General features: G+C 50.9%; 1 protein-coding gene across 6 annotated transcripts in view; it reads right to left on the bottom strand.

The window, feature by feature from the left end:
• Positions 1-2,334: 2,334 nt before the first annotated feature.
• PLEKHM1 (pleckstrin homology and RUN domain containing M1) overlaps positions 2,335-12,728 on the bottom strand; it is a 51,509-nt gene continuing 41,115 nt past the window's right edge. For 4 of the 6 annotated variants that reach the window (XM_037886744.2, XM_043536576.1, XM_043536574.1 and 1 more), the window contains 3 exons: positions 11,508-11,571; positions 8,196-8,353; positions 2,335-3,633 (listed from right to left, as the gene is read on the bottom strand). In XM_037886744.2, coding sequence (XP_037742672.1) covers positions 3,504-3,633; positions 8,196-8,353; positions 11,508-11,571 — 352 coding nt within the window. In that variant the 3' untranslated portion in view covers positions 2,335-3,503. The remainder of the gene's footprint in view (positions 3,634-8,195; positions 8,354-11,507; positions 11,572-12,728) is intronic. The other 2 variants (XM_037886746.2, XM_043536577.1) reach the window with 1 other exon arrangement.

The raw sequence follows: 12,728 nt of genomic DNA, 5'->3' as shown, positions 1-12,728 counted from the left end.
ACAATCACACTGGATGAGCCCCCAGCTAAGGTACCATAGGGAACAATCCTGTCTGCCTAGCAGGGGGACACCCTTACCCAGCAGGGCTCAGGACAGGCAGTACCAGAGGATGCTGTATCCAACCCAAAGCACCCAGACACGTCGCTAGGCAGAATACGATGACCTTCGCTGGCATTTTGCCAAGGTATGATGGTTAATGAGTCTATTCTTACAGACAGTGCCATGGGATCCTTAATGAAAGCAAGTAGCTTAGTGCTCCATTTCCCGTCTTGCCCATGCTGCACCACGGAGCAGAAGGAAAAGTTCTGCCTGCTGAATAACCACAGACCCCTCCCTGCCGCACTGAGCCCCTCCAACCTGCGCAGCCGTGAGGGTACGCTGGCTCACAGCCCACATGGCATGGCTGCAGCCCCTGTAAATGCTGCTTCCACAGCAAGGTTTGGGCAGAAAGGGCTGGCATTCAGGACAACTTATTTTACCAGCGTGTATGAAACCTTGCTGGCTGGGAAGCTCCCACTGGCAGAGGAATGAGCGGGGTGCAGCTCCTAGGGACATGACATTACTGTGGGACAGGCGCAGATGTCGGCACGGCAGATGCTACTTTGGGATTGTACATGTCCAGTTTTCAGTGGGAACCCCGCATTGAATCCTAGCGAGTGACAAGTCAAATGGAAGGCTATTGGCAGCAATGAAATCCCTGGGAAGCCAGGGAGCTGCACGTGGACCAGGCCGGGGTGCAATGGAGCACTTCACAGATCTCTCACTTGTCGGTTCAAACGGACACAACCTCCTCCATCAGCAATGAATGCCGTGTCACTGATGACCACCTGCTGTGCTGGGGTGGGGGTGAGGTCTAGGATTAAGGCTAGTCTGTGGCGCTGACACTGCTGTCGAGTTTAGGGTGTGCTGCTGAGCAGCCTGGTCCCACGGGGGACTCTGCCCATGGAATGAACAACCCTCAAGAGTGCAAGAAAGAGGGGACTGGAAGGTATGAGAGACATGGGCTATTATAAAACACGTGTGTGCACCGTGCAGTCAATTCGCACACAGAGATAAGCCCAGACTCCTGCCCTAGAAGGTTCACACTCTGAGTTAGAAGACACAGACAAGCCCATGGCAAGGCATGGAGCAACAGTTCAGGAAACGGAGGGCTGTGGGAGTTACCAGTTCAGACAGACTCGAGGAGGAGATGAAGGATGCTTGGGGGACGAGGCAGAGAGCAATGGGACATAGGGCACAATGCTACAGGGGAAGGAGACAAAGGGAGCTGTAAGACGAGAATGGGGGAGGAAATGAGAGGGAGAAATGGCAGCAGAGAGATGGACAGTGGGACTACGCAGGAGCCTTGCAGCTGAGGACAAGGGGCTTGAGAGTGATGTCAGAGGAGACCGGCAGCCAGTGGGGGAATGACGTGGCGCGAGCCGGAGCTCAGCAGCAGCGGGGTTTGGGCACCCGGGGAGGCAGCCGAGCAGTGGCACAAGACGGAGAACGTTACGGTGATCCAGCTGACAGATGTCGGGGGTTCAGCAGGGGCAAAGGGCAGCTCCTGGAGAAGCAACTCCATGACTTAGCCAGCGGCCAGAGCAGGAGGGATCTGTGTCAGAGGCGGCACCGAGATGGGGCATCTGGAGAGTGAGTGCCTGTGGGGACAGGGACGGGGGGAGGAGGAAGCCCAGCCGCTTAGCGCGAGCGAATCTGAGCAGGGGCTGCTCTCTGAGTGACGGCAATGTCACAACTGCTGCTTCTCCCAGGCCTGGGGGGCTGCAGCGGTTCCCCTCCCCAGGCCTGGTGTTCTGGGGGGTGGGGGTAGGAGCCATCCTGCTGCTCAATGGATGGGAGGGGGAAGCAGAGCTGCCCGGCTCCCTGCTCCCCTCATGTGAGAATGGCTTCAGTCCTTGAGAGGAGAGGGGGAGGGAGCGCGGTCTGCTTCCCGCAGCAGTTCTGATTGGCTGCTTTTCCCACCGCCCCGCCTTCTGCAGTAGAGCAGCCAATCAGTCAGAGCCTCCCCCTCCCTCTCCCAGCAGGGCTGTAAGAAACCCAGTGGGAGTTGTAGAACACGTGTTTCCAGGTCTGCACCCCCTTTGACCAGCTGCAGTTACAGTACTGGATGCACAGGGGAGTGGGGGGTGGGAAAGAGACAAGCTGGATCCAGGATCACTGCTCAGCCATTAAGGGAAAAATGGGTGACAAATGCAAAGCTCTTCTGGCACAAACTCCAACACACAATTTCATTTCCACTTGCCTGTACCGACAAAGTCAGCTAACCACCAAGGAAGCCCTTAAGAAAAGTGTGGCCTGTTTTGTAATTAAAACAAAGGTAAGGCTCTACCCTGATTAACATAATACCATGCTGTAGGCCAATTTATTTCTTCACTGTGCAGGTGTTTCCACTGAGAATGTAGAAACTGGATTCCAGACCAGTCTAAAGCTTTTTCCATAATCCACTAGCAAGAGGAGCAACCTTCACAAAGGACATATTCCCTATTAGATAGACTCTAATAATCTCCATATCAGAGGGAAAGGAAAATAAAATCTAGTAGCAGCCTCATTATTGGCCAAGAAATAAAAAGTAGCAGCCCAGGAGGATCTGGGTTTTTTGTTTTGCTATTTAAAAAGCCTCTTTTCTTGGTGGATGCTAGATGTGGAAGAGCCCAAGGTTTCTCTGCAGAAGAGAAGAATGGTCTTTCCTCTCACAGGGGGACTTCTGGACATCTCGTCTTACACAGTATACCCCAGCCATTTGGCACATGGCACAAAAACAGCAGGACCAAGCAGCCACTGTGGACAAAGTGTTAAAGGCACAAGAGCTTCATGTCAGCTTCAGGTTTTGTTTTTGTTTTTCTTGAAAAGTTCCCCTGCAGTTTGGCTGCAGGTAGCTGCTATGTTTATTTCCCAAGCAGGTGAGATGCAGTTCCTGTGCAAAGTCACATATGAAAAATTCTGGTTTCCAGTATTGCGAATATCCTAAAAAACTATACCTTTAACATACTTCTGTTACAGGCATTCCACTGCAAACCTTGTAGATTTACACACAGGAAATCTATCAGATTTCCATCCCAAGTAGTATCTCCTCTAAGATGGGAACCAGTGGAGCTCAGTAAATGGAACACACTTCTTTCGCAGGGAGGGACATTCAGCAAAAAATAAGCAGCACCAGGTAGTGTGAATAAAAGCACCATTACTTTGCGAGTCACTGATCTTTTCCAGCAGGCTTTTACTTCATTGGCTCTCTTTTCAGCACCCACAGGAACAGTATCCTCTGCTTGTACATGAGGAGATGCACCTGTCCTAGGCATCCTCACAGCACTGTACAGTTTAGGCTATTCCTACCCTGGTGAACATCTGCACGCAGGAGCTGCTCCAACCAGTGGTAGGAATGTATTTTCTAGGACTGAATGGCACTTGGCATGCACTCCCTTTTCCCTTCCTTTGCACAGTGTCCAGGTCACAAGTTTGCAGATGAGCAAAGGCCTGTGTAGAGTCCACCTGTGAGAAGCTGCTCACTACATATTTGGTTCCATGAGGACATCCGCTTGCAATTGTTGCTGGTATTTCTGCCGGCGTTCACAGCGGGGGCAAGATTTCATGCTGTCTTGGCAGCACCTGTGGAAGACAGTTTTACAATCTCTGCATCTACAAGAAAAGCAAAAGCAAAATCATCTCATCATCATCATCATCACCACCTCGATCACTGGGACTAGGGCTGAGAATACAGATTCCCCACATCGCGAGAGTGTAACTTGAGAGTTTATTTCTATTTCTTCAGATTCAACATAACTCCCACCCCTATCCATACAAATGCTCTGACAATGATTCGATCTATCCATCACCAGCCAGCAGCATAAATATTAACATACAAATAAACTAACTCAGCCAGCCAGCAGCAAAAATCAGTCAAAGAAATGGAGACAATTTACCTCCATCAACCACCAAGTACAGCTGGAAAAGCCAGAGGAGAGCCTTGTGCCCCCATGTCAGTTCAGGGTCAGCTGACTGCAGTCAGCTGTTGGAACATTATTTACTGTTTCCAGATAAAAGAGCATTAGGGGAAACACTACGAAAGAAGAGGGTTTTGCATGCCCCTAAGTGTCACAGCAGAAAAAAGCTCTTAAGAAGTGGAATATAAAATGAAAATATTGAAGGTTGAATTGCTAAAATCTTGGTGGGGGGGGAGGTGGGGGGGCGATTGTAACTAGCTAATGATGTTGCTGTGCGACGAGAAAAGGTGCATTTTAAAATGCAAGTCAGCACAGGCCATGGCACCCAGCAATTTCAGAATGACTATAAGAACAAAGACTCTGCCTCTACTCCCTGCATCAAGGGCCCAGCCATGACCTCCCCCAACATCCTCCTTGCCCCATTGTGGGACCAGACCGTGCTCATATCTGACAGAGCAGGAAGTGCTGCCAGACAGCTAGAGGCAGACATTGCTAGGGAGGAGACACTAGAAGCGTCTGCAGGCACCCTTGAGATGGGCAGAAGGGGATGCCTTGGGAAGGAAAAGCCTTCTGATTTCTGTGACTGAGCAGAAAACACAAACTCGGTTTTGATTTCGTTAAGCTGCGGGGATGGCGGAAGCCAGATTAGCTAGGCGGTGATCGTGGAAGGCTCATTGCATAGGCACGAATACTCCCGGGAGGCATCCCTCTTCTGAGGCAGAGCCTGCAATGAGCATGAAATGTAAAGAGCAGCAAATTACACATTGCATCAAGCTATTCAGAACAGGCTCTGTAGTAAAGTCTGGTTAACTGGTTATGCTGGGCAGAGTGAGGGAAAGTTCAGGAACTGCAGGTGCTACAGGAAGTGCTGCATTGCTTGTTTTCCCGCATCTAATCCACTTACATGTCCAAATCTTGCTTGCTGAAAGAGCAAACTCAGGCAACCCAAGCTAGATTTAAATGACACCAATTCTGGTGAAATGCAAACGTCTCACACACAACAGATATACTTGAGACGAGCACTCTGATGCTGTAAATCTGGGGCTGCTCGGTACACAATAGACACATGACGCAAGTTCCACACACCAAAGAAACAACAGGCGGCCCAGGTGTTGAGAGCAGAGGGTAAATCCAAAGGAAGTGGAGAAAAACAGCGTTTGCACTGATGTTAACAAAGTGGGGAAGCCACAAAAACACACAGCACTGTTCTTCTCTGAAAGAGCTAGGGCAAAATTCTGCTCTGGATCACGCTGGTGTACATCCAGAGTAATTCCACTGGCTTCTATGGATTCACACCTGCGTAATTCACAAGAATTGGACCTTTAAATATAGTACAGTGGATTGTGGAATCCCATTACTAAAGGATGAAAGCTCCCCGATACAGCAGGCACCTGCTGAGAAGTTGCACGAGTGCTGTGCAATTTTGTAGCCCCACAGCCCATTGCCCGCAGTGCAGATTTACACTGTTTGCGTGGCCAATATGCCACTTTTCAACCACCCCCACCCCATGGGGTCCCAGAGCCCAGGCTCCAGACCGAGCCCGAACATCCACACAGCAATCTTACAGCCCTACAGCCCGAGCCCCACAAGCCCAAGTCAGTTGGTGTGGGCTAGCCGTGGGTGTTTAATTGCAGTGTAGAAATACCCAGTGGGGCTGGAATTTCATCCAGAGTGTTTGTGAATGAGTTGTTGCCAAAAGGAAATGACTGCACCCTCCACCTGCCAGGAGAATGGTTTCAGGAAATGTCTGCCGCTCATGTGAAAATGACAATGTTGCTCACACATTGTTAGGAGGCATTTCGGACATATCCTGCAGTGAATCATATACAACATGACCCCAGCAGCCAGCTGTTACACGTGGCAAAGAGCAACAGCAGCCTGCTTCAATGGGATGAGGTTAACAGTCTTAGATCACAGTCAACAGGATGTGCCGCTCTCACCCCAGGGCTGGCAGGGTGGCGCACCTCCTCCTGGACACCTGGGGCCAACATGTTCTGGTTGTGGGTCTGGCTTAGTCAGAAGATATGGGGGGGGTGGGAAGTCAGCTGGGGCTCTCATGTTAGATACTGAATGTGGAGCAATCCCTGCCCTAGGCTGAAGGGGCAGAAATCACAAGCCATTCTGCTAAGCACATCCAGACCGGAAATACTCCTTAGTCCTGATGTGTTAGGCCCACATGGTCCCACAAATCTCTTGTAGAGCTTCTGGACTGGCTACTAGGCTTGGTATAGTAGTACATGAATTGCCAGAGCGTATCAACGGCCGGACTAGTGTCCCATCTCCAAAAGCCACCTGCCCCAGCTGCTTAGGAGGAAGGCACAAGAAACCCTGCACTGGACAATTACAGAATAACCTGCCCGTGGAGGAAAACCTCTCCCTCTGGTCCTGGATAGTTAGTGGTTGGATCAGGCCTCGAAGGAGGGTAGGTATACTTTAATAAACATGAAATGCTAGCTAACAGAGCTGCATACATGCACTGTTAATGTAAGTGTATCCTTTTCCGAAACCTGCTCAGGTGATATCCAGTGGCACTGAGTCCCACGGGTTAGTTACGCACAGTGTAAACAAATGCTTCCTTTGTTGTAGGAAAGAGTAAATAGGAGTATGCTGTCTCCCGTCTCGGCTCCAGTCAGGATTTTGTCCCCTCAGCCACCTCTGCTCTCAACCATTTTGCTCTCTCTTCGCACGGAGGGATAGCTCAGTGGTTTGAGCATTGGCCTGCTAAACCCAGGGTTGTGAGTTCAATCCTTGAGGAGGCCATTTAGGGATCTGGGGCAAAAAAAATTGGGGATTGGTCCTGCTTTGAGTGGAGGGTTGGACTAGATGACCTCCTGAGGTCCCTTCCAATCTGATATTCTATGATTTCCAGACCACTATTTTCTTTGTCTGTTTACTAGACCACCAGTCTTTTCACACTCACCATTTGGAAATCTCTCTGGGCCTTGAATCCCCTGTCTCTGAGCTCCTATTCCTGCTATCACTGGTTCTAACTATAGAATTGGGTGACCGGAACTGAACATAGTGTCCCTGGCGAGGGTGTCCCACCAATTTATACAAAGACATTCCAATCTTTGCAGTATTATTTTTGAGCCCATTTGTAACCCTCAAAAGTGCACCAATGGAATAACTCACGCTTAAATTTAAGCATGTGCTTAAGTGGATCAGGGCCAGAGCCCTGCACAGCACCTTGCAGGATTGAACTCCCTGTCTGGGAATTTAGGGCACTGACTCCTTTATAGCTCCCTGTGCACCCTGGAGCTCCGTTCACGGAGTCTCTTGCAGGTTTCAATGCTGCTGACAGAGTTAGCACATTTATTTTGCAACTCTCTCTGGAAATTCTCTCTCAACCATCCTGATTCTCCCTCCCACCATTTCTATTAGCTTCCCTAGGGCGGCACTGCCCTTTTCTGAAGGACACTGTTTGAGTCAAATAACCTCTGGACTCACTGAAGCCAACGGGAGCTGCTGAGTGCTCAGCACTTTTGAGAGCCACACCACTTGTTTAGGGGCCTAGGTGTTGCCTCAGGAGCCCACACTAGGCCTGTGTGCTCAGCACAGGCAACAGGCAGCTGTCTAGTCACCATCTGCTTTCCCAACACACCCAGGAGAGGACAGGATGGCCCAGTACTTCAGGGACTAGCCTAGGACTTAGGTGACCTGGGTTCACGTCCCTGCTCCACCACAGCCTCCTTGGGTGAGTCCTTTGGGGCTTGTCTACACTTGAAAGGCTACAGTGTAAACATGACCTGTGCCAACAGAAAGGGTTTTCCCACTGCCATAGTTACTCCACGTCCCTGAGAGGCAGTAACTAGGTCAATGAAAGAATTCTTTCATCAGCCTAATGCTGTCTACACCTGGGGTTAGGTCGGCTTAACTATGCCACTCGGGTATGGATTTTTCACACCCATGAGTGACGTAGCTCGGTTGACCTAACTTTTTAGCCTCAGTCTCAGTTCCCCGCCTGTAAAATAGAGATAATAGCCCTGCCCTGCCTCCCAAGGGTATGTGAGGGTACATCAATTAAAGATTATGAAGCCCTCAGATACTACAGTTTTGGGGACCAGAAAAGTACCTAAGATAGACAGACAGGCTACATCAAAACCTGCTTCTCAACAAATCTCTGAACAGATCGATTCTGCAGCCTTCCCTTGCAGGAGGAAGAGTTGACAAAGCCAGTCAGGAGTTTCCTGGGCCTTCCCTGGGCCTTCAACGCTAAACGTCCCATGACAGGAAGTTACAATGGAAAGCTTCACTCACCGGGTGGTTGTGTCGAACTCAAAGGGGAAAATGATGCTGCTGTGGTTACACATCTGACAGATGAAACCCCGCTGGGTACAGAGGTCACAGTTATAGACATGGTGGGAAGCAAACTGGATCAGAGATTGCAGGTACACTTCAAATATGCCATCGGCTATCTGCAGAACAGAGAAAACTTAAAACAACATTGGGGAAGTCTGTCTGTGTGGGTTCTTGCTGTGCAGCTTCTTTGTGCAACCTCGAGCTACTGCTGCACACACACTGATGGTGGTTAGTGCTGTCTGAAAATATGGCCACGCTCGGAAAGTGACTAATATTGTGACTGCTTCCAGCCATACCAGGTCTGGTGGAGTCCAGAGCACATCTGCTCAATTTGCAAGCGAAAAGGTGTTTTACTAACTGCCAGGCCTGCAAATTCAGCTAGGAGCAGAGTCAAACGAAGGCTTTGTCTACACTAGTACTTTTGTCGGCAAAACTGGTGCTGGCCAGGGGTGTGAAAACATCCCCCCCCAACTGACATAAATGTCACTGACAAAAGTGCTGGTGTGGACAGCATGGTGTCGGCAGGAGAGGCTCTCCTGCCAATATAGCTAACGTTGCTTGTTGGGCGGGGTTTAATTCTCTCTCCTGCTGGCAAAGCGTCTACGCAGGAAATCTTACAGCTGTAGCAGTCCAGCTGTGCCGCTGTAAGATCCGTAGTGTAGACGTAGTCTGAGTTTTCTCTGGTATGTGTCTCTCCTTTTCCCAAGACTGCTCTGGTCTGGGGATGTGCAGAGATCCGTTCTATCACCTCTCCTGTTCTATACGTATGTGAGGCTGCTGGGGGAAACTGTGACGCGGGCTGCATACAACTGATATGTGGGTTCCAAAACACCTTTTCATTGTACTCCCACGGTGCAGTGTCTTTACTCTCTCCGTGAGAAATGCACTCCTGTGCAGAGGGAGTCCCACTTCAGCTGTGAGTCGAGGCAGAAGTGGGATTTAACTGCTGCAGAGCAGTGCGCTGGCTGAACTGCACCCCTAGCACCTTGCTGGGATAAGGATTTGGATGTGGGGAACCTCAATGGAGACAAGACAGAGGTGGTGCTGGTGGGCAGAGAGACATCTGGAGGGTATGGGCAGGGATGGCGTTTGGCCCAGAGAACAAGGCACTTGCCCTCTGCCCAAGAAGTTACATTTAAGGGTAGTTTTGGGTCCCTGATTGGTTCTCTGGCCTCCGGTGCCATCAGCAGTCCAGAGCATTGGAGCCTGGGAAGGTGACTATCCATTTCTCTGACAACAGGCAGGTCGCCAGAGGAGATGCCGGCTGTGCTCTCTGAGGAGCTTGTCTTTTAGTGCAAGATGCAGCTGTGCGAGTCACAGGCATCACTACCCCAAGAGCTGTACTGCCTCTTATTTGGCTCTGGATGCAATTCCAGCTGCTGACTCAGATCGATACAGATTTATCTAGTTTGGTTCCTGGCTACCAAGCAGACTCCCTCTCTCGCCGTCTGTCCCATGGCATGCATCATCTTTTAGGTGCTTTTGCTACAGTCCCAAGATTTGACCATAGAAATAATGGAGGTTGAATCCCAGCATCTGTTGGGATGCAGGGCACAGCAAAGGGCCAGTTTTGAAATGAGAAGGTCCGGCTGGTGACTTAGCCCCAGAGGCTGTAGCAGGGCCTCTCACATTCACACAGACACCTACCATCACTGATTGCAGTTGTGGTGGAAGAAACGTGTTACGGTTTGAGCCGAGAGGACTAAGGAGATATAGGCCATGACTGCATGTTCTAGGGTGCCTAGGCTGGAGCCCAGTGTAGAGGGTGGGCCTGGCTTCCCCTACCAGCCCCTGGATAGTGGCACAGGCGTTGGAGATGCCACCCTGACAGTAGGGTCTGGAAGGCCTTTGGATTCCTTGGAAGGGGAGGATTTTTGGGACCAGGCTGGAGGGCCAAGCCACGAAGAGGAAGCTGTTGGTCCAGCAGTGACTGGGGTAGCAGGACAAGACAAGACAGGGGAAGACGCTACCAGAGGGAGTGCGCATGCTGGTGGAGCTAATCCCCAGGATGGCCAGCAGGAGGCACCGCAAGCAGCGTGTGAACCCTGTGACTGTGTAATTTATAGGTTAACCCTGGATCAACATTACATGCAACTAGAGCTCAGGTTAGGTCAGGGGTGGGAAAACTTTTTGGCCCGAGGCTGCCCCCTTCCACTTCCCACCCCCCTAAAAGCTCCCGACCCATCCAACCCCCCTGCTCCTTATCCCCTGACCACCTCCTCCCAGGACCCCTGCTCCCAACAACCCCCCGGGACCCCACCCCCATCTAACCCCCCTGTTCCCCGTCCCCTGACTGCCCCCCCCAGAACCTCTGCCCTACCCAACAGCCCCCTGCTCCCCATCCCCTGACCGCCCCCACCCCCCCGAACCTCCGCCCCATCCCCTGACTGCCCCCCGGGACTCCCTGCCCCTTATCCAACCCCCCGGCCCTGGCCCCCTTACAATGCCGCTCAGAGCAGCATGTCTGGCCACCGCACCGCCCGGCCGGCCGGAGCCAGACACTCTGCCCTGCATGAGCGCACAGCGCCGCCATCCAGAGTGCTGCCCGCACGCCAGCGTGACTACGGGGGAGGGGGGACAGCAGGGGAAGGGGCCAGGGGCTAGCCTCCCGGGCCAGGAGCTCAGGCATGACAGTCCCGTGGGCCGCACGTGGCCTGTGGGCCGTAGTTTGTCCACCTCTGGGTTAGGTGCATATTAATAAGGCTGTGAGTCTGTCACAGAAGTCACAGATTCTGTGACTTTCCAGGACCTCCCTGACTTCTGCAGCGGCCGGCGCGGCGGACCCCAGGGCCATCTGAGCAGCTGTGGTGGCCCTGGGGCCAGCCACTGCTTGGGCGGCCCCAGAGCAGCAGTAGCGGGGCCCCGAGCTGCACCCCCATGCCCCCAGCAGCGGGGCCCCGTGCTGCCCCCCTACCCCGCAGCAGCCGCAGGACCCCACTCTCCCACAGAGCACCTAAGTTTTAGTCAGGGGTATTTCTATAGTACAAAATTGCCTGTGACCTGTCCATGACTTTTACTAAAAATTGGCATGACTAAATCCTAGCCTTACATATTATATACAGAACTGACCACCATATGCCTGTCCCTATCTACAGGCACAGAGTCACATAGTGAGAGAGAGAGACGCTGAGCAAAGGAAATACAGGTACAATGTGAGTTGTTTGATCCTTTATAGGTAGCAAAAACTGTCAGTTTCAGCTTCCTTTCCATGCAGAGAAACCAATACATTTTCACCAGTGACACAGTAAAAAAATAAGTCAAAGCTCCTACCTGTCTCAGATCAGCGACACTGTATTTATGGGGTGATTCCAAGAGATAGTCCCGATAACCCAGTCTTCAAACAAACACAAAACAAGAAGTGTCAGACATGTTTCACCAGGGCCGTAACAGACTTCGAGACGGACATGAAACAGATGACACTGACTCTGAAGAAAACTATTACAAATCTGCCTTCACTATTATTGATCACAGATTTTGTTCCCATTACTTCTACATTAAAAACGGTTTGAGAGATGGTCAGAGAGTACTTTTATTATATAATTTTACCTAGCTATTTCCTCTCAGGAGATTGCTTTGGTTCAGGATGGTATTTTCTTATCATGATTTCTTTCCCCACATCTCTTAACACATGGGCCTAGAAACTGATATATAACAACTCCTAACAGCAGATGGAAACAGGGAAAAACCACAAAGCCCTTCCAGCACCACTCTACCACAGAGCAAGCTGGCTCAGAGAGCTCTGCTCGAAACTTGCTGAGTACAAGAACAAAAGCTACAAGAACTTCCCATTAAATTCCAAAAGGAGAAGTCAGAGGACAACAGTCCCAAGGACCCCAGCACAAACCAGGGGGATTTCTGGGTGAGTGGGAATTGGAGAAACTCAGTTAACCGGTGAGAAATGACCATTCTCTGATATCCAACAGCCTGGGACCTCCCGACCTGCCATAGCTGTGATCAGGAGCGGCCTTGCTCTTGATGCCCCTAGGCAGAACTGGGAGGAGGGCTATTGGCATAGCACTCAGTGAGGGTCCCTTTCCTTTGGAGTAGTCTGCTCCCAGTGAGTCAGCATGGCTCCCGTCTATTGTCCTTTGGGATCACTGGAAAGCCCATCACTTTGGGTGGGCATTGGCAAAGGCTTGAGGGAGTGGTGCCAGTCACAACCATCCCAAAGTCATGGTTCAGGCTGCTTAAAATCATCAGCTTCGTTTAAAAATCAGGAGATTAAAAAAAAATAATTTGGGATCTTTTTAATTTGCCTTCTAGTTCAAGTGTTTCAGGGTCAAGTTTTCCAGCTTTTCTCCTCCACCAGGTGGGCTAGAAACTTTAAACAATAAAGCTGAGATACTCATGTAATCTCAGGATTCCAAGGGCTGGGGCTTTAAGGAAAATGCCAACTCTAATGAGATGTGATCAGATTGCCAGAGGTGACAAACACCAAGGGTGGGCCTGCTGTCTAGCGGGAAAGTGCACAGAGGGCTTCTAAGCTGCACT

Source organism: Chelonia mydas, chromosome 27, assembly GCF_015237465.2.
Source record: "Chelonia mydas isolate rCheMyd1 chromosome 27, rCheMyd1.pri.v2, whole genome shotgun sequence".
NCBI classification, from domain to species: domain Eukaryota; kingdom Metazoa; phylum Chordata; order Testudines; family Cheloniidae; genus Chelonia; species Chelonia mydas.
Note: the sequence above shows the minus strand (reverse complement) of the source record. Positions and strands in the feature narration are given on the sequence as shown.